Source organism: Schistocerca piceifrons, chromosome 1 (assembly GCF_021461385.2).
Source record: "Schistocerca piceifrons isolate TAMUIC-IGC-003096 chromosome 1, iqSchPice1.1, whole genome shotgun sequence".
In the NCBI taxonomy this organism is placed as follows: Eukaryota; Metazoa; Arthropoda; class Insecta; order Orthoptera; family Acrididae; genus Schistocerca; species Schistocerca piceifrons.
Window position 1 is genome coordinate 365,603,172 of NC_060138.1, and position 27,938 is coordinate 365,631,109.

The 27,938-nt window shown below is 39.4% G+C and overlaps 1 protein-coding gene across 2 annotated transcripts in view; it reads right to left on the reverse strand.

Annotated features, from left to right (window-relative positions):
• LOC124794703 (JNK1/MAPK8-associated membrane protein-like) overlaps positions 1–27,938 on the reverse strand; it is a 116,289-nt gene that overhangs the window by 40,535 nt on the left and 47,816 nt on the right. For both annotated transcript variants that reach the window (XM_047258286.1, XM_047258278.1), the window contains one exon: positions 23,525–23,694. In XM_047258286.1, coding sequence (XP_047114242.1) covers positions 23,525–23,694 — 170 coding nt within the window. The remainder of the gene's footprint in view (positions 1–23,524; positions 23,695–27,938) is intronic.

Sequence of the window (27,938 nt, forward strand, 5' to 3'; positions counted from 1 at the left end):
TGAATTCTTCCCATTCCCAAAAATGAAGGGAAAAATTTGTGAGTGGCATTTTTTATCTGATGAAGCACCTATCGTAGCATACATAGAGCTTTATGTGACTACCCTAAGAAAGCCTGGACTGAAACATTTTATTCTGGTCACAGAAAACAGTAGTTAGATTAATTGCTGGTACAGGGCCACATAAATCGTGTCGGGATTATATATGAAATATGGTTTACTAACTGTGTAGTTTGTATGTGTTCTTTTATTCACATATCATGTTCTCATCATGAAAAGCTTTCAAGGATGTACTGAATCACATTATATGTTAACAAACTGAATCAATCACTGTAGGCTATTACTGTAATGTATACTAACAACAAATTATGACCAATACTAATTTACTCGCATTAATAACTTAAAAAAACTATTCTGTTACTGCTTTTATCTTCATCTTCATATAAGCATTTATCAAACTTCACGAACTTCAGAAACTGCAATCAGCTGTCTATATACTGGAAAGGTTAAAAGTCTCTTTAACGTGAACATCCATGTTGACTGGAATTATATCTTCAAGTCGTAATAATCAAATAAATTAGAGAAGGAATACCCCATAAGGTACTCTGTTGCTTTGCTTTTGATTTTTCAAATTCAATTTTGCACTAGAATGTAAAACTCAATTTTTAACCAAGTTAGGGATGAATATATTGACAGTATTATTACTTTTAGTGATGTGGTTCTTAGTTTCATAGGTAAGCCAAAACTACACTTTATTTTTAAGCACAAATACAGTTATGAAGTAAATATAGTGGCACATAAGCGTAAGAATCCCAAGGTCCCTCGACGTTTAGTATTTTTAGTGCACACTTCTGAAAAATAGCTCTGTAAAAGAGAATTTAAACCACTGGAAAATTATCACAAATGTTCATCTTTACAGTATGGTAACCAGAGGATATTATCATCTGACATTGAGTAAAAAAGCAGCCACTGATCATTTCTTTGTGAAGGTGCCAAATGATATACATCAACTCCATGAAAATATTTCTATGGACAAATTAAAACAGTCATTACTTAGAAGACATCTATATTCACTGTTTCTTGAATTATGTTACCTACAGTATTAATTGTTTTGTTGATGACATACACAACCAACCACAAAAACTTGTAAATGCTTTATTTCAATACCTTAACTGGTTTAGGGCTACCATACAGAGGGCTAATATTTCTGGTTACACTGATGTCTTGGTCAGTAGAACATTGTCTGTTCCTACACTGCACAGGAATATTTGAGTATTTAGAACCACTTTATAAGTTGTTTCATTCATAAAAACATGCTAATGTGCCTGCATTTATTTAAATATAAGGTGCAACAGTTGTTTTCACTTACATAAGTTCCAATGGATAGTGATATTAGTTATTGTGGTCCTTATAGTTATCAAGAACAATGTATACACTGCTGCATTGAAAACAGCTCACATATTGTAACTAAATCACTGTGGCACCCTTCCCAATACTCTTCATGTCAGTTTGAGCTCAGCCCTCAGCCCTCATGAGTAAAAGAGAGACAGACAGACACCATTCATACACATGAAATAGCGCACCTCATGCACACTTGACCTGAAACTCCAACCTCTCAGGCCAGAATGCGACTATCACATGGGATGCAAGCAGCAGTCTGGAGTGGGAAGGGAAAGGGAAAGGGAAAGGGATATTAGTGTATGGGTGCGGAGAGAGACGAACACTGTCTGGTGGAATGTGCTGGGATTAGAATGCCAACAGGCACAGTGCCAGGAGGTTGTGGGGCAGGGAGGTGAGGGGGGAAAAAAAGGAGCAAAAGAGGAGAGGAGTGGGGAAAGATGGGTGGATGAGTTGGTAAAGGGCAGCAAATAAACAGAGTAGGAGGTGACAATGGGGAGAAGATGATAGGACATATGGGGTGGAAACTGTTGGTTGGAGGATGTGGAGACAGTATGTTACCGTAGGTTGAGGCTGGGATAATTACAAAAGTGGAGAATGTGTTGTAAGGATAACTCCCATCTGCACAGTTCACAAAAGCTGGTGGTGAAGGGAAGGATCCAGATGGCTCAGGTAGTGAAGCAGTTAATGAAACCAAGTGTGTTATGATCAGCTGCATGTTGCACCACAGGATGGTCTACCTTCACCTTGGACAGTAGCTGATCATCCTAGTGGACAGCTTGATAGTATTCATATCAAAATAAAAACCTGTGCAATGATTATGGCAGAGCTGGTAAATGACATGGCTGCTTTCACAAGTGGCTTGGCCCCGAGACAGGGTAGGATATACCTGTGACAGGACTGGAATAGGAAGTGCTGGGTTGGTGCACCTGGGTCTTCCACAGGGCTATGATGCTTGGGGCAAGGAGTTGGGATTGGGAGTGGAATATGGATGGACTAGGATGTTGTGGGAGTTGGGTGCAGTGGGAAGTATCTCAGTTAGGATGTTCCTCATTGTAACATACGGTCCCCACCCTTCCACTCAACAGTTTCCACCCCCTCTGTCTACCATCTCCTCCCCTTTTTTCATCTCCCATCCTGTTTATATGCCGTGTTCTTCCAACACATCACCCATCTATCCCCACTCTTCTCCTTTTTTGTTCCTTTTTTCCCTACCTTCCTGCCCCACAACCTACTGACACTGTGTCTGTTGGCATTCTAGTTCCTGTACAGTCCACCAGACAGCATTCGTCTCTTTCCCCAACCGTACACTATCATCCCTTTCCCTTCCCAGCCCCCTCAAGATTGCTGCTTGCATCCCACATGATAGTTGCATTCCAGCCCAAGATGCTGGCGCTGGCGGTCATGTGGGCATGAGGTGTGCCTGCTTGAGTGTATGAACGGTGCGTGTGTCTCTTTTACTGATGAACGCTGTGGCCGAAAGCTTTATGTAAATGTCTTTTGATTGTGCCTATCTGCAGCCTGACATGTCTTCTTTACAGTAAGTAGCACTCAGTCTTTTCCTACATTGTTATTATTCCTACCTGGAGTTTTGATTGTTTGATATCCAACACAGCTTAGTCATGCACCCCTTACCACTTAAACTAACTCACCTTAGCCAAAAATTCATAAGCATCACTGGCCAATATATCCTATTGTTAAATCAAGTAACAGTCTTGAATATTACATCTCTAAGAAGCTCAAAAATATTCTTAGCAAACTTTTACACATCTGGAGACAACTTTTCGAACAGAAATTCCCAAGAACTTACTAATGGCACCACTGATGTAGACAGTGCCAAATTTGCATCCCTAGACATGGTGAACCTGCACACTAATACACTTGTCCATAAAACTACTGAAACAATTAGGTGCAATTTAATAATAAGAAAAACAGCTTTGCAAAGCAGATTTATACAAACTCACAGAGATGTTAGAATTTATTTTAGCATATGTAACTATTCAACAACAAAATCTATATGCAGTGAGCTGATATAGCAATGAGAAGCAAACCTGCAGGCCATTTAGCCAATATTTACATTAATCATTTGGAAAATAAAGTTCCATGGCCAATTAAACAAATCAACACAGACAATCCGGTTCTAACATTAAAGATGACTTACGGATATTACATGCCACTAAAAAAAGTTAAGAAAATGGACTGCTTACACGAGTATATATTCACATCCTCTGTTCACCCCAATTCCTTCTTAACAAGCAAGTTCTATAAATAGTTTCATTTGGTTATTCATGTAAATTAAACACAACATGGACCCCCCCCCCCCCCCCACCCGCAACATAAGAAATCTGTACAGGATCATAACCCTCTGCAATAGAAAAGTACCTGCAATACATGAAATCCTAACAACTGCTACAGAAGAAAAGGAACTGCTGTCTTAGGTCCATAAGCTCTATCACACAGCAACCAATCGCACACTAACATCAAGTGGGTGACCCCACCAGAGAGCTCCAGGGACCACTCCAACAGACAACAGCCTGGCAGTTTTGCACGACTGCTAGGCCATCAGGCAGCAGCGTGCTCATAACAGAGGTTGCTGGCTCCACAGACATATTTGATTCCACAGGATCACATTGCCACAAACATTTGTGGCTGTATCCTGTTACCTGTACAGTATTTAGGTCAGCGCCCATCCTGTGCCATACCAGTTCACTCCTTCAAGTTCTATGAGCCAGAAGCAGCCCACAACAATGGTTCATTAGTCAGAGTTCTCACTAAGGAATCATTAGGATCTTTGATGCCATACTCCAGCAAACAACCTACGCCATGTGGAGCTGCCAGCACTGTTAATTAGCATCATCCAGATGACCCAGGGACCAAATGTGGACTTTGGTATTCGTCATCATAGTGCTTTGTGTTACTATCTTTTTGTTAAAGGTGAATCCACAAATTAATCTTGACATTTTCTTAGGGACTTCCATCCATTAAACAAAAAAAGTCAAGCAAACTGCATGGTGCAGCTCAAATAAGATTTCCTGACACCTGGTGCCACAGGTGACGTTCAGCAGCATGCATTCTTATTGTCCTATTCTAACGTTTTTGATGACTAAGAGTGTGTGAAGTGTAAGTGCAAATGCCCCACTTCTCTTACACGAGTTGACTTATGTAGGAATGTGTAGCCAATCTTTTTCTCTGGATAGCCGGCTTCTGGAATCTCTACAAATTTCTTCTCTGAAGAATGATGCTAGTCACAGGAACCTTTAAGACTCTCTTTGTGAAACAATGAGGTACTTGAAGAATACTTTTCAACAACAATCAGTAAATTTGAACTTCCACAAAGAATAAAATTCACACTTCTCAAATAAACAATTGACTTAAAAAAAAAGTCACCCATGTCATCTCACATTAGAAACAATTAAGTTACATTTACAACAGAGTTGGCTTGCTAACCACAACTCAATAATACAGGAATCATACACATGTCTTGCCTCTAGAAAGCGCAAATTACGAGTTTTTTTTTTTTTAGACATCAGAATCTCAACGGTTCTTGTTATTTATAACAATTGTCGCTGATATGATTAACACAGAATAAGTAGAAGTTCAACGGTTCTTCCATATACTTTCACTAGAACTTCCATGGATCACCCGACAAGTACATGTCGGTGCCGTTTGTCTGCTGCGCCTACCTTCTGCTTGCGACTGATTTCACACCTGCACACACAAACATGTGACGTGGAGTAGGTAGGATTCTATCCCACTCTCACACCTAAAATATCGTGTGTTCGAGATGGTAGAAGGCTGAGTAGTTCTAGAATTTATGCAGAAATTCTCTAAACACTACATATTCCCCCCCTCAGATCAAACACGCGATATTTTGTACATAATCATTATGTAAACAACATCACCCATAACAACATTATGTATCATATCATAACCATATACTTTTCTTCTATATGTTCTTATACATTTTTTTAACTATAATTCTTTGTACTCTCTTAAACAGGCTTCTGCTTACAGTGTTTCTACTGTTTTCTTATTCTACTTTGTTTAGACATGAGCACTTGTGTGAGGTTTTACTCTACTTTTCTAATATTTAGGTATTATGAGGACTCCCTTTTTCCAATTGTAAACTCCATGTGTTCATGACAAATGAGTAATCTACTTTCTGTTCTCATCTATTGTACTACCTTTCCTTAGTATGTACTATTTTTACTATTCTTCATAGTTTGGAGGAACTCTAGGCAACATGAAAGTGTTCTCCAGACACTCGTAAACTTCCACGAAACATATTAATGCTCATTGTGCACAGAATTCAAACTTTCCAGAATAATCCCTACAAAATTTTGTGACTTTTGTCACGATACTATCCCTTTCCCCTAGAATCAGTACCTATACCTTGCTTGTGGGTTGACCTTATGAGAGCACTTCCTGTTTCCTTTCTGGTAGATACGCCCCTTTATAAAACATTCCTATTTCTTAGGGCACAGGTCATCATACTCCACGTAAGTACACCTGTCCTTTATATTTAATAAATGCTGGGTACGACCCCCCCCCCCCCCCCCCATTACCCTTTCTGAGTAGGCCTCACGATTCATTACCCTAGTATACGTTTCTATGTATACTATAATTATTAAGCTACAAATCTACTCTACACTTCAAATTCACTTCTTAACATATCATTTAATCCCTAGAGTCCTCCTCTACTTCTCAACTTCTATACTCTTAGTAGATACTATGTCTACCTATAATTCAAGTCCTATTATCCTACTATTCATCAATTTTCAGGGTATTTATTATATTGACTCTTCTTAACCCTTTAGCTGCTCTGGATGTGTTAATGTGCACATAAACACTTTCAGAGCACACAGGGACAGGTACAAAGGAGCGCGCATTAACACGTTCAGAGCAGTTAAAGGGTTAAATGATTATCAGAATCAATTTCATTCTTGTTTGCATTCTCATTCTTTACTCATGCTCATGTCTCATATATATGGGCAATGTAGAACCGTCATAGTGTTTATATGCCTATATGTGTGTGTTTCTCTATGTACACATATTCTTTCCCCTACAATACCTGGCGGTTCTCACATCATGACAGGTTTTTGGTCTGTAATTTTAATGTTTGTGTATAAGGGTATTCTTGTGTGTATGCGGATGTGTGTTTGTGTAGTCTGATTCTTCGGTCTTCTTACCTAAGATAAGATGTAGGTTACTAGAAACCATTGAAACCAGGAAGGACTTAAGCGACAGAAGTCAGTGTATATGGAAAGAGGGAAAAAATAGATAGGCCCTCAAATGAGAAGTAAGGGGGGGGGGGGGGGAGATTTGGTTGCTACGACAGAAGAGAGAAAGAAGACAGCCCCAAAGATAGGAAACCCTTCCCACCCCCCTTCCCCAGGATCCCTACCTCTCAGGTGCCTGAGTGAGACGCCGGAGGTGGTTTGGTGTTAAATTGTCTCCCACAGAACGGACATTCCCACCTTCACTCTTGAGGTCCCTGAAGGAAATCTTAGCAACCCTATGGAAATGGCAAATGGTGAAGAATCAGTCACACTTGTATCTGAGGGTTGTCTGAAAGATGTGGTGTGTGTTTTGTGTCAGTCATGAGTTATCTGTTGGTGTAAATTATGCTTTACAATACCCACCCCTTTAAAAATTGATACAAACCCTCCCATTTACATCCCGTCTCATAAAAGGTATAATGTATCCTATACAAAATAGAAAACTACAGACTACAGTATAATAGTCATTCAGTTCATCACATTATATTTTTCAGGAACCTAATATTCTTATTCCGTTTATTTAATCTAAATTGGTATTTGTTTTATTGTCATATCCAGTTTTCCAAGTAACGATTACAGGATAGTTTAAGATTTTCGAAATAGATGACAGAATAGTTTAAGATTTGCACGGAATTCGGTGCAGGAATACTATTTTGGAAGGAACACCGAAAACAACTCGGGATCTAACAGTCATCACTCGGCCCGTTAACGCAGAATGTTAATGTCCCTGGGGGATATATGACTCTGCCCGGGTCCCATGGATCGGATATTGACTTTTCCTGCACAATGGCAGACCAGTAGTTCTTTTTAAATTTCCTTTGGAAGTCTTCCCAAGAGGAAAAATTCTCAATATTTGTGCTTCCTCATTCTGAGACCTCGTCTAGTAGGTACCCCACAGCAAATTCGATCTTTTTAGAATCTTCCCAATTCTTTGGCAAAGCTTGATTGAATCTTTTAAAAAAATGGGTTGGATGTACATCCCCATCTGGCTTAAATGTAGGAAATTGCCTGGATAATCCTGAATTAGCCCCCCATTGTAGATCAGTCATTACCTCACTAGTTAATACTGCATTATGTGAAGTTACCCCTTTGCCTATTTTATTCTGGATAAGTTTGAATTCTTTCCACAGGTCATCTATAACTTTTTTGGTATCACTATGTTCAGAAGATAAAATAGGAGATAAGTTTACAGATGTTACTTTCTCTGATTACACCTGTAATTTACGATTGAATTATTCACATTAACTTATCTTGCTTTTCAACACTCTCTTTTAAAGTATGCAACCCCTGCTTTACAGCATCAAACTTAACATTGCATATATTTTCAAATGATCCTAACTTTTCATTAATTTCAGATTCGACTATATTACATTTTTCCTCAATATCAAATTCTAATTTCTTTGTCAAACCCTGAAATTGATCATTCTGTTTCTGATTAAAGTCTGTGAACAGTTGATTTACATGGATGTCCGAGGAATTGGTTGATTCATTCTTTAAGTCTAATTTCAAATCTTCTACTTTACTATTTAAGGTGTTAAATTCAGTATTTAAAGCCTCCATGCCTTCGCACATATTACTACATTCTCTGCTTTGTAAGTCCACCTCGGCATTTAACAAACCTAGATTTGCCGCCTGGCTATTTAGGACATCCCTTTGAGCATTTAAAAGTTCCACTCTGGGCATCTAGTTTAGAATTTAACTGCAGACTCCGAGTATTTAAAGCTTCATTTAATTGAGCTTTTACTGAGTCTAACTTAAGAGTCTGAGCTTTGATTAGATTTACTAACTCAAACCAGTCTGGCCCTTCTTTACTAATTTTCATAGCCATGACTGGTTCTGAAGTTTCCCCAACTTGCTGTTCATTATCCATATTCTTATGAGCTTTAGGTCTAGTAGGCATTTAAAAATTAACTTTAAGTATAATAACTACACTAATAAAGTTCATTCAACAGTTTATAACATGTCGTATTGAAACAATAAAGTTCTGTTTCACGCTCATTCAACATAGAATTTGGGCTGCGTCGGTGAGCGGATGTGGAATCAGCATCAGTGAACAGCAACTGGTGCTGGCGGCATTGGATGTTGGTTTCCACATCTGCACACCCAGGATGCATGTGAGAGCTCTATATTCACCACAACAGATCTTCTTAGTCATATTGTTCCAGGCGTATCTTTTCTTAGTCTAATATGTCGAGATCTTCTCTCCAGTTTTTCACGTAGTGACTTTCCCACGTCTTCTCCCTAATTTGCATTTACAAATTCTCTCAATCAGATATTTGGGCAGAATCCAATTCCGTGAAATGGTTCTCTTGTCTTGTTACGCTCAGTTGCTACGGCAACATTTGATAGCTTTTCCTCTCTTTCTCATCTCGAAATTCCTGTTTTCTTCTGTCCTGTCACAGTCGCCACGTTCTAGCATTTTTCGTGACTAAGGGTGTATGAAGTGTATGTGCAAACTCCCCACTTCTCTTACACGAGTTGACTTAGCTGGGAATGCGCAGCCAATCTTCTTCTCTGGATGGTTGTCTTCTGGAATCTCTACAAATTTCTTCTCTGGAGAATGATGTTAGTCACAGGAACCTTTAAGACTCTCTCTCTCTCTGTGAAATAATGAGGTACTCAAAGAATACTTTTCAACATTTAGCGGTATATTTGAACTTCCACAAAGAACAAAATTCACACTTCTCACATAAACAATTGACTTCTTGTAAGTCACCCATGTCGTTTCACATTAGAAACAATTAAGTTACATTTACAACAGAGTTGTCTTGCTAACCATGGCTCTATTATACAGGAATCATACACACGTCTTGCCTCCAGCAAGTCCAAATTAAAGTTTTTTTTTAGACTTCAGAATCTCAATTGTTCTTGTTATTTATAACAATGGTCACTGCTACAATTAGCACAGAATAACCTAGAAGTTCAACAGTTCTTCCATAGATTTTCACTAGAACTTCCACAGATCACCAGACAAGTACTTGTCGGTGCCGTTTGTCTGCCACGTCTGACTTCTGCTTGCAACTGATTTCACACCTGCACACAAATGGTTCAAATGGCTCTGAGCACTATGGGACTTAACATCTATGGTCATCAGTCACACCTGCACACACAAACATTTGACGCACAGTAGGTAGGATTCTAGCATCCCACTCTCACATATTGTGTGTTCAAGACAGTAGAAGGCCGAGTGGTTCTAGAGTTTATGCAGAAATTCTCGAAACACTACACTATACTGGCAGTGAAGTGTAACATTTACTGCAGCAGCTCAACATGGAGGTTGAGCCACATGCCCTCCAGTGACAAAGCTTTATGTCTTGCTTATACACTATATTGACTCTCTAGTGCATGTCACAGTAGCCTGTCACAAATTTTCAGCTGACAAGTGGACAATCATACAGAGAGAGTGTAGCAAGGCCACAGGGTCTGTCCAGAGACTGTTGTTTTCAGTGTGCTAACTCCCGGTGCAAACAATCATACACTGTGTCTTTAATTCAGGACATAATCCTCATCCACTCACCTGATGAAGATCACCTCAAGTTAAGGATCCCTCATTGTATGTGTCTCTCTCTCTCTATCGCTAGGGCTTTTGAACAATCAATTAGAATCTTGGGAGAATTGCAGGACCGGTGTCAGATGTTTGCCATGCAACCAATTCAACAGATGCAATCTCAAGCTCGGCCTCCACACTGGCCCAAGTCACTTCCCACAGGCACAGGCAATGCGGGGAGGTGATGTCCCCTACAGCTACCCTACTACAGCAACTATTTCATGATGCATCAGTATCAGCAGTGCTTCTATCACCTTGCTAAATGCTTGCCCTGTGGAAAGACAGGTCACAGGGCAGAAGTCTGCCACTCACCTCCCAAAATGATCATTGATTGTGCTCCCCTAGACCATCTGGATTCAGTATCAGATGAGGCATCCACTGTTCTCTCTCCTGATGTACTACACGTACATGATGATGTTCTGATCTCAGATAGAACTCTCACGCTAATAGTAGCTGTCATCCTACTGCAACTAGTTTTGCAACTCGATACGGGCTTGTCAACAACCATTGTTGATTGGGAAACATATCGCTGACTGGGCTTACCTTCACTCCAGGCAACCTCCAAACAACTTAAGAGCTACAGCAACAGCACCACCAGGCCAAAAATCGAGTTTTGCGCATGAGTTCAGTACCAGACGGCCTCATCAAAAATAGCTCATTTTCTTATGGTCGATGCACAGGGGCGACATAAATTTTGGGGTTGGATCTATTTCAACAGCATGGGGTTGGAAGTCCATGCTTCTGTTAAAAAGTGCCCAACCTTTTGTGGCCAGCTCATACTTGAGGAATCTTTTTTGCAAATATGAACCAGTTTTTTCATGTATCTTGATCGGCGTCACGTGATTTTAAGCACACATCACACTCCTCCCCACGGCTACACCCCATTTCTTTAAAACACACAATGTTCCTTTTGCACTGGGGGATAAGCTTCAGAATAAGCTCTAACATCTACAAGATGAGGGCTCTTGCCCCAGTATACAACAGCAAGTAGGTCGCCCCTATAGTCATTGACGAGAAACCTAATGGTTTGCTATGGATTTGAGAGTTGAAAACTATGATTAATGCCCAGTCCCTTGTGGATGCCTACCCAATACTTAAAGTGGAAGACATCACAAAAATTGATTTGTGCAATGCATGTCTGCAACTCCCACTTGATGTGTCACACAGAAACATCTTTGTCATCAATACTCCATTTGGAATTTTCTGGTACAACTGGCACCTTTTTGGCATTGATAGCGCACTGGCCATCTTTCAAGGTTACTTAGAGTATCTTACCTGAGAGCTGCTGGACCGGCCAACTACTTAAGACTACATTATTGTCCCTGGTAAAAATACTCAGGAATTGGCCACCCATTTAGGCTTCTTATTTCAAGTGGGGATGCATTTTCACTGGATCAGGTATCCAGCCCGCACCCCATTACATACATGCCAGCAGAAACTTGTGGTCCCCAGCAACAGTAAACAACTAAAATCCATGATGGGACAGTTCAACTACTACAGGAAATTCATTCCTCATGTGACAGCTATCACTGAACCAGTTTGCCAGCTACTGTAGAAGCAGATGAAGTGGTGCCGGACTGCCACATGTGACACGGCTTTCTAGGATCTCAAACAAGCTCTTTTTTTTCCAACATGTAGCACAGTATATAATCCGTCCATGTAGCAGCAGACGCATCACACTACAGCAGCCCTTCCCATGCAGTCGAAGAGGTAGAATGACCTGTTACATTTGTCTCCAAGATGCTAACACAAGCACAATATAAATGCAGTTGAACAGGGAAGCAAGCCCTGTCTATTATCTTCACCCTGAAGAAGTTCCACAACTACCTGTCTGGCACACATTTTACTTTACTGACAGACTATAAACCTCTTTTGCCACTTTTCAAGGTCTTCTCCAATATTTCCACCACAACAGAACATCATTTCCACTGATGAGCACTGTTCCTGTCAGGTACACTTATGATATACACTACAGGTCCATGATGCAACATGCTAATGCTGACATTCTCTCAAGACTACTCCAGGACCAAGACCTGGAGATTGAGTTGGAGTTAGAGATCTGTTTGCACACAGATTCCAAAGCCAAAGTAGTGGTGGGCAACTTCCCTTTTTGTTGCCCATTGCCTTTAGAAGACCCAGTCATCATCGAAGTCGTCCAATTAGTGAACCATGGATGACCAACAGATCGTAAACAATCTGACCACCCAGAATTCCAAGCCTACTAGTATTGTTGAAGCAAACTATCAGCTCTCAAAAGCATCCTACTATTTCAGGTGGACAACTGTCATACCTGAGTGGTAATTCCATGAACCCTCAGACAAAGTATCCTGCAGTTCCTTTACAAAGGTCATTGGGAAACAGTCCTAGGCAATAGACCAGCTTGCCAACATGTAAACTGAAGCAATATTGACAACAATATCATGAAAATAATTGCTCCATATACTACCTGTCAGACAAAACAGGCCACTCCTGTGTGATGATATTTTCCCCGGCTGGCTACATCATCACGACTGTATCTCCTCCACTTGAACTTCACTGGCTCTTTCTTCAAATAATCCTAGTTACTTGCCATTAATGCAGACAATGGTTTCCAATGTGTGTCCTGCAAATCTTCTACATCTCTGGAAGAAAACAATCCAAGCACTGGACCGCATCTTTTCCATCCAGGGGATCCCAAAAACCACTGTGCCCAATAATGACTCACAATTCACATGTGCTGAATTTGGCACTTTCTGTTCAGATAATGGCATTGCCTGTGTTTACATGACATATTTCCAGCCACAGTCTGGTGGAGAGGTTGGTGCATAAATTCAAAACACAAATGGCTAAGTGGCACCAGCGCCACATTTTCCCTAACCTGCTACTGATCCACATCCTGAGATGAGCCTAGTCCAGCAACAATACTGCTCGGTAGGCCGCTATGATCACAACTCTCAATAATATACCCATTGGTCTTTTGTACCCCTTCCCATGATTGAACCGCCACCAACACTCCCTCTGGGATAACATCTGGACACTCATTTTGTCCAAGGGCCAACAACACTGGTGCTGGTGACTGTGATGCATCTCTTAGGTCTGGCAATGGTCAAAGTACAAAGAGTATCATGGCGGCTGCAGTGTAACACGTGTTAAGTTCGGCTCGCGAAATTTAGTTGATTTCGAAGGTGTTCTCGCAGGTGGTGCTGTCTAGTACAAGTGGAAATCGTGTAAACAACAGTGTTCTGTGCAGTAGTGCTATTTTTTTCTGTGCTCTGCCAATATCTTCGAGAAAATGGTAAACAGAAGAGTGAACAGCAGCGCGTCCAGCAGCGGTGAAGCCGCAGGTGCGGCGGGTCTGCTCTTGGCGGAAGGTGCGGCCGCGGCTCCCGGTATAGCGGAGCTGGTCCGCTCTGAGGTAAACGCTGCGCTTCACGATAAAAACAATCTCGATCTGATAGCAGGCACTATATCAGATACTGTAACGGCAGCAGTATTGGCCAAAATGCGTGAAACTGTTGAGGCCAATACTGCCGAAATTACAGCACTAAAAAAGTCGGTGTCTGAATACGAGAAAAAGATACGAGAGTTAGAAGTGAAACTATCTGCCGCAATAGACGAGCTAGAACAGTACCAAAGGCGAAATAGTCTACGACTGTTTGGAGTAGCAGAAAATAAGGAGGAAGACACAGACAACCTGCTTATAGAGGTTGCGCGTGAAAAATTAGGTGTTGAAGAGACCAAGGCAGACATTGACAGGAGCCATCGGGTGGGATGAAAACTACCAGGTGCTACCAAACCTCGTCCAATAATAATTAAATTTCTCTCATACCGGAAAAGGGCAGAGATCTTTACCCAGAAGAAGAAGTTAGCAAGGACAGGGCTTACAATAAGGGAAGATCTGACACACGAACGGCTAAAGATTTTAAACAGTGCCATATCCCATTTCGGTCTTCAGAATGTGTGGACTCAGGATGGCAGAGTAATCATTAAGACAGCAGCTGGAAAGAAGACAGTCACAAACATGACAGAACTGAATAGTATTAAGTGAATCTACTTGAGCCAAAAGTGCAAACTTAACACCATTTGGAAATTGTAACAGCCCTATACTCAGATATAGTCTTGTAACTGTTTTAACTTTTCAATTATACCCATATTTCTACCTTCAACTAATTGTTGTTGTAACTGTATTAACTTTTCACTATTTTTTTGTGTCTGTAGCTCTAACCATTACTTAATTTTAGTTACTGCTAATACTTTTTTCATTTTCTCAGTTTATTCTCTTCCATTCTGTAATAGTTCTATTGCAATTATTAGTCTCTCCTTTAGTTCATTAATCACCTATCTCTTCGGTTTAAATTGTTCATAACAAAAATCACCATCAGTATCACTTTAGCAAATTTCAATCTAATTGTAACTTCCTACGATAACCACTACCAGTATCACTTTAGTAAATTTCAATTTAATTCTAGCTTCTTACGATAATCTATTAATTATTAAGCTTACTTCTCTCTGCTGGCAGCATCGGCCTCTTAAATCACTCCCCTTTCCCTTATTTCCACCCTAACCTGTTTCAAATACGCTAATTACATTTCTCCTCTTACGACATAGGATACACAGTGACACACAGCCGTCACTATTATTGGTCATATTCTCCTTGCACCAAATACCACTAATCCATTTTCTATACTCCCGCAACCTCAGGAAATCTCTTGCAGTCGCCTTTCTTTCGTCACTCGCGGAGTCACAAACAGGGCGCGCAAAATCTCGGACACCCCTGTGTTATGTCACTTGGCGGAAGCACCGGCCAGTGCCCCTCGCGGCAGGTAGTGCCTAACAAAGGGACAAATCAGTCTGCCACCCTACTCCAGGCTGCTCAGCGGAACGCGTCAGAGCTTTTAGCAGCTCACTGCAACATTACGAAGAACTTAGCCTCCTCTTCAACCAACTAAACTACCACGTAATCCTCTTATCCGAAACGTGGTTGAAACCACACATATCCTCTGCATCTATTCATCTCCCAGGGTACACATTTCTTAGGGCAGACAGATCAAAAAAGCGAGGTGGCGGGGTCGGCGCGTATATACGAACAGATCTCAAAGCGAAAGTCTTATGTACGTCAAATCCTGCTGAAGAAAAAGAGGCTGAATTCATGTTCATTGAAATAAATATACAAAGTCGGAAATTCTTGACTGGCGTCGTGTACAAGCCGCCAAAAATAAACTCAATGAGTTCCTTCCAGTCGGAATTACATTCACTCCAGTGTCAATACGAACATGTCATCGTAATGGGTGACTTGAACGTTGACCTGCTAAGAGACACGCCCTCTGCAATAAACCTAAGAAGATTGTTTAGTTGCAATAGCATGAACATTCTTCCATTACAACCTACACACCATACAGCGCACAGTCATACTCTTATAGACGTAATCGCAACGAAACAGACTGACAAAGTAAGAGATGTTGGTCGCACATGATGTAATATTCCTGGCCTACTCTGTGCAGCCCCCAAGGATCAATTCGCGTTACATAACTTGTGGGAACATGAAACGTATTGACCTTGACGCTCTAACAGCCAATTGCTCAGAAATCTCATGGCATCAAATAATCAGAGAACCTACAATCGACGGCAAAATTAATGAACTTGGTGATAAACTCACTGCCCTCTATGACAAACATGCACCTGTGCGCACAATCTGTGTAAGAAAATCTCCTGCTCCATGGCTGACAGCTGAGTTACGTCAAATGATGACTAATAGGGATGCTGCCCACAGGCGTTTCAAGGCAGATCCGAAACCCGAGCGTTTCGAAGAATACAGAAAGCTACGGAACAGAGTGAAACAATGCATTCGCAATGCTAAAATCAGGCACGCTCGCTCCCTTGTATGCAGCGATCTGACGCCCACGACTCTATGGAAGAATCTCCGTAGCTTGGAGGTCGGAAAGGCAAAATCGGAAACTACTTTTCATGTGTCAGCTAACGAATTAAATAATTTCTTCTCTGCACCTCTGAATACCAGCACGGCTGATAATTACCGTCCACAAGAATCCCCAAACAGGATAACTAACAACGATAGCTTCCATCTAAAACATGTAACAACAAATACGGCAAGAAAAGCAATAATGAGAATCTCTTCTGATGCAATAGGCAACGACAGTATCGGTATAACCATGATTAAGAATGTTGCCGATATCTTAGTACCTGTCTTAACTGGCATATTTAATTTTTCCCTCGTGAACGGAATATACCCCACTGCATGGAAAAGAAGCATAATTCGACCCATCCCTAAGATCGAAAACCCGCAACTGGCTAGTGATTACCGACCAATTAGCATACTGCCTGCTGTTTCCAAAGCACTCGAATATATTGTTCATGACCAAATCACTGAACACTTGCATGAATTCAGCCTATATGACAAATTTCAATCCGGTTTCCGTAAACATCACAGCACAAACACTGCTCTAATTAAAGTAACAGATGACCTGAAATGTGCCATTGACAATCGAAAGGCAACAATATTGACGCTACTGGACTTCAGCAAAGCTTTTGACACTGTTAACTTTGACATATTGCTCAGAAAAATGCAACAGCTTAATTTCTCTGATAGTGTAATGAGATGGTTTGAAAGCTACTTAAAAGACAGACAGCAATGTGTTGTCTGCGTAAATGAAAAATCTTCCTGGAAACATGTTTCCTCGGGAGTGCCACAAGGATCAGTCTTAGGACCACTTTTGTTTTCTTTATATGTCAACGATATTTCGTCGGTTCTGTCCTCTTGTAAATATCATTTCTATGCCGACGACCTCCAGCTCTACCTAAGCGTCAGACCTGAAGACGTAAACACTGCAATCGCTCAGATGAATGATCATCTGTCTTCGGTAGTGACATGGGCGAAAAGCCTGGGGCTTAAACTAAATGCAAAAAAGACGCAAGTAATCTTAATAGCCCATCAGAAATTAATAAGTTCAGATTTCCGTGAACGGCTACCTCCTATTCTGCTCGACGGTACTCCAATACCATATCAGAAAACAGTGAAGAACTTGGGTGTAACTTTGGATGAGCATCTCAACTGGGTGGAGAATACAGTCACAGTGTGCCGAAAGACGTCTGCTTGTCTCTATGCTCTCAAAAAGTTTCGGAACATATTTCCACAGGACTTGAAACGCCAGCTGGTGCAAGCACTCGTTCTACCGAACCTCCACTATTGTGATGTGATTCAACAAGGCACGAGTAGTGAAAACAAAAGATGGCTAGAGCTAACCATGAATGCCTGTGTGCGTTACACCTGCAACATTCGCCGATATGATCATGTTAGTGCTTCATACTCCGAGCTAAAGTGGCTGCGGCCGGACAAATTGCGTGACTACCACACTCTATGTCTACTTCACAGACTCCTCGTCGCGCAAGCACCCCAGTACCTTGCTTCAGAGATTAAAAACCTGTCATGCCATCATAATAGAAACACGAGGTCACTCTTATTTGGTATCCTAACTGTGCCCACTCACAAAACAAAAACTTTTGCAAACTCCTTCTCAGTTGCCGCTGTCTGCCTCTGGAACAAACTGCCCCTTACCTTGCGCAAAATTCAATCTCCTGCTGCTTTTAAGAAGAAGTTGAAGCATTTCCTACTATCATCCTCATAAAGTTCTCCACAAAATTAATGTACCAGGCCAATCCTCCCATCTGTCAAATAGCAAAGCTAGCGTCTCCTAACTTGCTCCTGAGATGCCTTCCCCTTCATCTATCTCTATTAGCCAGGGAATCTTCTTTTCCTTTATATTTCCTTAATTATGTTTCATCATGTCTATTCTTCTCCTCCCTTCACCATGAGTCTCCCTCATACTCCCTGCTGCCAGCGCTCCTATCTAAAAATTGTCTCTTCAATAATGTCTAATTATAACAGTACTTATGATCTACGAATATAAACTCTATATGTATGTATTTTTCCAGGTGTACCTTTCTAATTGTTTATTTCACTTTTTGTACTAGATGTAGTTTAACATGCCTACTAAAACGTATGAATGTAAAATAAGTAGAATGTTTGGTTAGATGTAAGAGAGGGCCTGATGGCCCTAATCTTGCCAGGTTAAATAAATCAATAAATACATAAAAAATAAAAATAAAAAAAAAATGGCTTCAGGTGCTGCAAGCACATCAAACAAGTGCACCCACACAGTACGACAAACCCTCTGATGAAAATCTCTCACAGTTTTTTGTCCCAGGATCAGACATCTCAACACTCAAGACCATCAACAATAAACTCTACCCACCTCTACTCCGATGACCCAGGTGCCCACAACCATAGTTCCATAGACCGCCAGCAGGGACCCCACCACTTTCAGGGATTTCGAGTTGTGCAACACCTTCTTAACCATCGGATGGGAGGGAGAGGGATGCTATGTGTGGGCTATTCACCCTACTACATAGCAACCAACCATACACCAGTATTATGTGGATGACCTACATACCACAGTTGCAGCAGTCACTCCACCAGACGAAAGTCCGGAATTTCCTGACATCTGCCAGAAAAGTGTGCAGGTGCGTGATTGTCACCAGAGGCCACTGGCCTCAAGGATATACTTGCCTCCATGGTGTGATGTGACTGCAAATAGACCTGGCTGTATCCTGGTGCCTGCATGGTATTTAGGCCAGCACCCAGGCTGTGTCAGGTCAGTTCAGCCCTTTAAATTCTCTGGGCCAGGAACCAATTACAATAGCAGTTGATCAGTACGGGAATCATCAGGATCTTTGATGCCATACTCCAGCAAGCAATCTTCATTGTATGGGGCCACCATCATCATCACCTGGTATTGTCAAGATGTGGCCCTTGCACCAGAGACATGTCTGGACTTTGGTATTGGTTGTCATAGTGATTTGTATTATTAAGTTTTCATTTAAATAGACTGGGGTCTGTAACGTTCAGCAGAATGTTTGCAGATGTCTGCAAAATCATTAGATGCAAGGGAAACTAATACGGCCTGAAGGGGATGAAAAATCATACACTCCAGCTGGAAAAGAAAAATATAAGCACCATACAAAAAAAGACGATACTAAAGAATTTGCGCCAGAATACAGCTCACAACATGTAAACCAACAAAATAAAAATTACATAAAAGTACTTCATCAAAATATTCAATACTTTGGTAACAAAAAATTAGAAGCAGAAGTACTCCTGAGTGAAGTAAGACCAGACATATTATGCATAAGTGAACATGGACTAACTGAAAGTAAAATACATAATGTGGCAGTAAAGGACTACAGACTAGCTAGTTACTTCTGCAGATCTAAATATAAGGGTGGTGGCGTTTGTATATATATTAAAACAGGTACTCTTTCAAAGAATGTAAACAGTGAAGCTGCTACATTTCCCATAGCTAGAGAAAAAGACTTTGAAGTTACTGGTATAGTGGCAGAAGATTTTAGAGTGTTTTGTGTGTACAGGTCACCATGTGGCAATAATAGCATCTTTCTAAAAAAAGTTGCTAGCTTAATGAGAATGAATATGAAGAGAAATCTTATTATATGTGGAGACTTCAACATTGACATGGGAAAAGACACAAAAATAAGACAGGATTTTGAAGAATTGTTAATACAGCATAACATGAAAGTGACAATAACTGCACCAACAAGAGTGACTTCACAAAGTGAGACAATTATTGACAACATAATTACTAATATGTGTAACTATGAGTCACATGTAGTTCAGACAGAAATATCTGATCATCATGGACAACTAATCAGCTTTTGCGGAAGTAATGACACAGTATCAGAACCAAAACAAACAACCAAAGAAATTAGGATCATCAGTGAACAAAATATCAACATCTTTAGAACAATGTTAAGTAAGGAAACCTGGAATGAAATCCTACAGGCCCAGAGTGTAAATGAAAAATATGATGCATTTATTTCAACAATTAAGTACCATTTTAATGTAGCATTTCCCAAAGTAAAGAGACAAGAAAGGCATCAAGATCAAACACAGTGGATTACGAGTGAAATACTAGAACAGCGAAGGAAGCTTCAGGATGTGAGACGGATAGGCGAAGCTGAAAACTATAAAATGTTAAAAAAGAAGTATAGAAAAACAATAAGAGAAGCGAAAGCAAGAGCAATTGACACCACTATAGCGAACTCAAAAAACAAGGCAAAGGCAGCTTGGAATGCAATCAATGCTGAAAGAAAGGAAAAAGATGGGTCAAACAAAGAAGAAGGTATTAGGTCAATTAAAGTAGACAACACAGTGGTCACATATGGTATGGAAATAGCAAACATACTGAATAATAACTATATCAGTGTAGTAGAAAACCTAAAATTGGAAAGAAATAGTCAAAAACAGAAGGGTATTAAGGTACCAAAAAGATCATGCAGTACTATGTTCTTAAGACCAGTCACGGAAGATGAATTGCGGAAAACTATACAGAAACTGAAGTCCAAGAAATCAGCTGGTGATGATGAAATATCAAATCATGTAATAAAGCTGGTATGTGAGGAGATAATAACACCACTGCTGAACATAGCAAACTGTTCTTTCAGAGATGCAATTTTTCCAGAAAAACTGAAGATAACGAAGGTAGTGCCACTGATATCAGGTTTCTCAAAAATCCTAGAAATGCTTATGTATACCAGATTAGTTAACTATTTGGACAAACATAACATTCTCATGACCTCACAACATGGTTTCAGAAAGGGTAAATCTACAGAATCAGCAATTGTCAGTCTAACAGAATACATTTTACAGTCCTTAGATGAGAAAAAGGTTGTCTCTGCAATGTTTCTGGATCTTTCAAAGGCATTTGACACCATTGACCATGAAATGCTGATACAAAAATTAAGCAACTATGGCATTCGGGGGCAACCAGGTGGATGGATAAAATCATACTTGTGCAACCGCAAGCAGTATGTATCATTAGGAAACTCATACCAATCAGAAACCAAATCCATCAAATATGGAGTGCCGCAGGGTTCGGTAATGGGGCCATTGTTATTTAATGTATTTGTTAATGATATAGGTGTTGAGGAGGAAGAAAAGAAAATATTGTATGCTGATGACATGACAATACTAAATAGTGACCAAAATATGGAACAGCTTGAGAGAAGAGCATACATATCTGCAAATGTCACAGCTCAATGGCTGTTGGAAAATGAACTGGTTATAAATCTAAAAAAGACTATGTATGCAGTGTTTAAAAACAAGGAAAAGGCTGTAGACATGGATTTAGAGGTTGACGGAACAAGGCTGGAAGAAGTAGAATCTGCTAGATTCTTAGGTATTCTTGTGGATAACGAACTGAAATGGAAAAAACATATTAATAATGTCTGTAAGAAATTGAGCTCTGTCATATTCTTAATGATGCAGCTATCACAGTATTCAGACCAGAACCTTCTGTGTACAGTGTATCATGGACTTTTCGAACCATACTTACAGTATGGAGTGACGGTGTGGGGAAACTCAAACAAACAAGAGACAAAACGAGTGTTCACATTACAAAAAAAAGCAATTAGGACCATTTTAAGAAGAAAGACCTCTGAAACATGCAGAAACTGTTTCAAGAATTTAGGTATCTTAACTTTTTCATCATTATATATATACAAAACAATAATGTACATCACAAAAGGTAGTGAGGACTGGATTACAAATGCTAGTGTACACACCCACAATACAAGAAAGAAGAATGAAGTACGGAGCATACCCCACCGACTGGCAATGCTAGAAAAAGGACCCCAGTACTCTGGTATCAGACTACTAAGAAGTCTGCCCAAAACCCTGCAAGATAGTGTACTTCACAATGAATTTACAAAGAAACTTAAAGACTATCTCATTGAAAAAGAGTTTTACAGTGTCGCAGAATACTTATGCCATTAAATTTGTATATATTGTTACTCATTATCAGTGATGTAAAAATGTAAGCTAAAGGTGTAGAAAAATAATTGATAAAGAATTTTAATACTTTGACATGTCCTATATTACACGTACATTTACTGTACATGATGTAATCTTACAGGATCAAATAAAATTCAATTCAATTCAATTCAATTCAATTAAACTGAGCACATAAATAAACTTTGACATTTCCTTGGGGCTGTCCAACTAACAGCCAGTTATTGGATAACTCAAGTGCTGACTGAACTTATCTATTTACTGTCCACGTGCAACTTACTACAAGGAGGAGATTCAGTTTATTTGCTTCACTGTCAATAAACTTGTCCAGTATCGTGTATCTGATTCGTGTTCCTGTTGCACCTGCAGTGGCACAGTATATATCAGGAACAGACACTAATAACAAATCTTACCAATTTTTGACACTTCCTAAAACATACTACACTGTAACTTGCAAATATTTATATTTGGAATAAACTGATGATAAATAACTTCATAATAAATATTTACTTCAACATATTATAACTATAACAACATGCCATTTTTTATATTTAATTATATTCTTCGTACAATTTTATTAATGTAGATGTGAAAATAAATAATAATGTTACAGTGCCCATGGCTGCAAAACCATTGTAAGTAAATAAAGATGGCAGCAGTGGTGGTGGTGGTGATAATGATAATAATAATAATAATAATAATAATAATAAGCATGGTTCAGGGCTAAGACCAAGAGAGGTCTCATTGAGATTGTTTGCACTTACAATTCAGTCCCTTCTGCACACTCATATTAAAGTGCAAAACCTTTGATCTTTGTCAGTGTCACACTTCTGGCATGATGAGCAGACAACTCTTCAAATCTAAAGGTTCTACATGATATTTAATAGCTTGCTTAATAACACGGTCTAAAACAGAAACTATGAGTGAATGTTTACTCGCCATACAGAGAACACTGAAACATGTGGAGGCCTTCACTAAAAACTACAACTGGGATATGTGACAGGGAGCAAATCAAGCAGAAGCACATATATCCATGACAGAGACCACACCTTTCTTTTCATAATGACAGCTTTCCTGCACGTTGATCAAACATTCATATATACTCGTTAGTTATTCTGTACCTTCTACAGAGTGCTGTTCCTCTTTCATATGACTTTACATTGCTTCAGCAAGTAAAAAATCAGCTGAAAGGTAAGGCAGTTTCTATAGCCTAAGAAGTCTTATGATAGTGAGATAATAAGTATGTCCCACTATTGAAACATCAAAGAAACATTGGTATGCGGAGAGCTTTTGAATAATGAAAGGAATGTAGCTTATTTCAAGAAAGTAAAATAAACATATTTGCATCATGAATGCATACTTTTTGACTGAATCCAAACACAGTTCCAAAATACTAAAATTATTTCTTATTTAATTAAAATACTACTATACTCATTAAAGAATACCTACATATCAGACCTCCAAATATGGCATGTATGAGAGCCAGTGTCGGGAAAAAGTAGAGTGCTGCATATATAGACATTTTTCCATCTTTGGGAAGGAATCTGCGAGCTAGCCAGGGCCGAAAAACTAACATCAACAGCACTGACACTGCATAGAATATGAATACCATTGTATACCTGAAAAGAAAAACTGGTGTTTTAGTTTCACTAACATCCATGTAGTGGTAATTTTAAGTATTCTAGCACAGCATTTACATGTATCAGACTGAGAGGAATTGCAAGGAGTTTTCTCAGTACAAGCTTGATAACATTATTATATTCATATTGTGCAATGTTTTCTTCTTCAGAACTAGAAGACAATGTGGAAAAGTGATGGTAGTTGCAAGATTAATAAAAATATAGACTGTAAGCCATCAAAATTAAGAAAACCATCTTAAAAAAAGGAAATAATGTATTTATGGCAAGGAAAGTTCTGGCAGAATGTAAATAATTTAGGAGTAGGACAGCACTTCCCAAAATGTAAAAGAGTTGAGTTGTCGGAAAAAAAAAAAAAAAGGATGAAAACTTGCTAGCATTCAGACAAATCACTGTGTGTGTGTGTGTGTGTGTGTGTGTGTGTGTGTGTGTTGTGTGTGTGTGTTCATACAGTGCACAATGATAATGACATTAAAGCATGGTTTGTTAGTGGGGACAAGATGGGAGAGGGAGACTGTTGGGTAGAGGGTGTGGGTGCAGTGGGTTGGTGGAGACTGAGACCAGGAGGACTGGGGAGTGCAGCACAAGTTGCAAGATAACTCCCATCTGAGTAGTTCAGAGATGCTGGTACTGGAGGGAAGTATCCAGATGACATGGGTTGTGAAGCAGTCATTGAAGTCAAGCATATTGTTCTCAGCAGGGTGTTATGCTACTGAGTAGTCAACTCTGCCTCCCAGTCCACTCTTCCACATCATCACCATCATCATGTTTTGTACAAACTCCTCAGCTCCACAGTTCGTGTGCCGTTGGGCACACGTGCAGGCCAGTATCTATATGGAGATCACTGTGAGATTACCTATGTTTATTTTCTGACATTTCATTGAGCCTGTGTTGTCAGATATCCAAATCCATAACTCTCATGAATATAGTTATCTTTGTAGATATAGTTTTATTCAGAGTTACAAGTCCACAGCTTCACATGATGTCTGTAATACTGTAGTTTGAATTATACAGAAAATACTTTACTGAATGTTTGTTTATGCGTCAATCTCACCAATATGGGTAACATCAGTATTGGAACACAAATCATTATTTAAACCAAAAATATAGTTCCATCATACAGTACGTAAAACCAAAAATTCCTCTTCAGACACTAAATCTTCTGACTCGGTTGTCCTCAAACCATTCCCTATTTCAGCTGAAAATAATAAATATGTTTTATCAATTACTAAACAATTTTCATGTTTCTTGATTATGACTTTTTTGCAGATATGACTGCAGAAATAGTTGCCAAAGCTTTTTTGACATGTATTATTTTGCCATTTGGAAGCCCTGGAGCCATTATAACAGATCAAGGAAGTGTTTCCTTAACATCTCTTTTCACAGTTTCACAAATTATTAAAGATCAAGGAATGGTGAGATACCCCACTGCATAACAACAGAAAGGACTGCATGGAGCTTGTCTATAAAATGATTCTCAAACTGATGTCATGTTACATGAATCAGAGCCATACTGGCTGTGATAGGCTGCTGTCCTACACTGTGTCTTCATGTATTGTGAAAGAGCATGAATGTATTGACTGTATTTTGTACACAATTATATATTAATGTAAAATATGTTCACTATTAGAATTAGATATGTTGCCTCCAGATATTGATGCTACAATGATAAAACAGCTGTCCCCGTGCTTAAGAACTGTCTGGAAACAGATACAGGCTAGCAAATCCAGTGCTGCTGCTAATCAAGTTAAATGGAGTCAAAATGCAACTGTTCAAGAGTATAAGCCTGGACTATGGGTGCTGCTTAACAATCTGGCTTCAAAATTGGGGAAGACTAAAATATTCGCTCCTGTTTGGGAAGTCCTTACACAATATTATGATTGCCTCACCAGTACAATGTAGTGATACGCCTGCCATAGCGAATATTGCGGTGTATCATGACCGGTTGCAACCTTACCACAGACGAAATGATATCAATTGACAGAAATCAGCTGAAACAACACCCAAGAGCCGTTAAAGCCAGCCACACACTCCAAAGCTACATACTAGTCAGCAGTCTTTTGTTATGCATCTTTAAAATCTTTGAACAGCACCTCTGTGTCATCAATGTTGCAAGGACTAGCAGCTATCATTGAGAGGTTACCTGGATTAATACAGTTATTGTTGGCTGCCAGAATGGTTACTATTTCCAATTATATTTAATTAATGATTAAAATGTTCACAATTAAATTCATAATTTATTCATTTTGTCCCTTATAGAATAGTCAAAATACCATTATAGTGTCCAGTACTATTGTGAGAACTGAGTGAAATGTTACAACTGTTTTTTCGGTGTACATTTGATGAAAATGTTTCTTTTCTGTCCAAACAACGGAAACTCCGGGTCTGAATATCAACTATGAAAGTTAAAGGATAGATTGCTACTCAGCATAAAGATGACACGTTGAGATGCAGACAAATGACTGTTACAGATTTAGCTTTTGGCCAAAGCTTTCTTCAGAAAAGAAAATACATACACATTCATTCACACAAGAAAGCACACTTCACACATATGATGACCACCTCTGGCAGTTCAGACCAGAATTTCTGTCCTGTTCATGTAATTGATGAGACTAATAAAAAGAAAATACATACACATTCATTCACACAAGAAAGCACACTTCACACATATGATGACCACTTCTGTCAGTTCAGACCAGAATATCTGTCCTGTTCATGTAATTGATGAGACTAATAATCTTAGCTTCAGCATATAATGGATGATGTAACAAATGCCCTTTACCTTAGTACATGTATTAGTATAGTCTCCAGAAGCACATGGTATAGTTTTGTAGCAACAGAGACACAGTAGCGAATATGCTTGTACACAGTGGCAGGCAAGAGATATGAGAGTCGATCAGACTAAGATTCCTTTCAACTGAAGGTTTCCTTCTAAAAGAAATCTTTGAGTTTTTATCGGCTATAAGGAGTAATTTACGAAGAAGAGGTGGATAATGTAGTAGTTTATTGCATTCTTGCAATTTCTACAAATTTTCTAAGCAAGAAGACAAGGCCTAGTGTGTTAAAGTAGTTTTCAGTATATCCACTGTTCCCACTTTGTTTTGGAAAATACATAAACAGCAACAGGGTTTCAGGATGATACCAACAACCTACAGTATAATACATGATCTAGATCCATGTACTTCATAATTCAAACTGCCAGTCCACCTCAATTTCAATTTCATGCATGCAATGGCTAAATTCTGAATCCCAGCAATATTTAAATTTTATATTGCAGTATTTTCTATTGAAGTATAGTGTATCGATTCCCCTTCTGTTGTGAAATCAAAATCTTTGGTTTCAGCACTTGTATTCTGTTGACCACATCTGATTTGTACATCAACATCATATCTACAGCACAGCTAGTTGACCCACTATCACACATAATTTTCTTACCAACATTATATCTCTATTAATATTTGTACTGCTGTATTTTTCCTTTTCCTTGTTTTTCACTAAAGAACAGAACAGAGATGCATCAAATAGTAGAAATCATTGAGTTTATCTGGTAGCTGTCACATATTGCAACTTTCAATGCTGAATTCAACTTGTGTATGTATTCACTCTTAGAACCCAGCTGCCAGATGCCATGAGCTCAGTGCTGTTCCACAAATGAACTGACAGCTAAAGCTGCACTGACGCACGTAAGTGCACACATCTGTGTTGTGCTATTGCATCTCATTCCAGATCATCTCTCCAGCTGTTGGTACATTAGCAGCCCCACACACCTTATTTCACTTATATCTGGTTTCTATCTGTTATCCTAATATCCATGAAACATCTTAGCGGCACTATTAATGATGATGCTATCTTCCTTCATGGTTGCACATTGTGATGATCCAGGGAATTACCTGACTAAGATCTGAAAGTCGAAAATATGGTCTCTTACTGTAAGATACAAGGCCACTAATGCAAACCTTTATGCGAACTGAGAATATTAAGATTCTCATCACTTCTCATGATTCTGAGAATTTTTATTTCAATTCTCTGGCTCTAAATGTATATCAGTGTATATTGTTTTTCACATTACATTGGTGGAATAGTTCTTACACAAAGAAAAAGAGCAAATTGTTAGGAAGAGCAACTGTCTGTACTGCGGAGCTGCATTATTGCAACACAATACTGAATTAAACATTATATGGTACCTTGATTACAACTGCAATTTTATTAATCAAACAAATATTTGC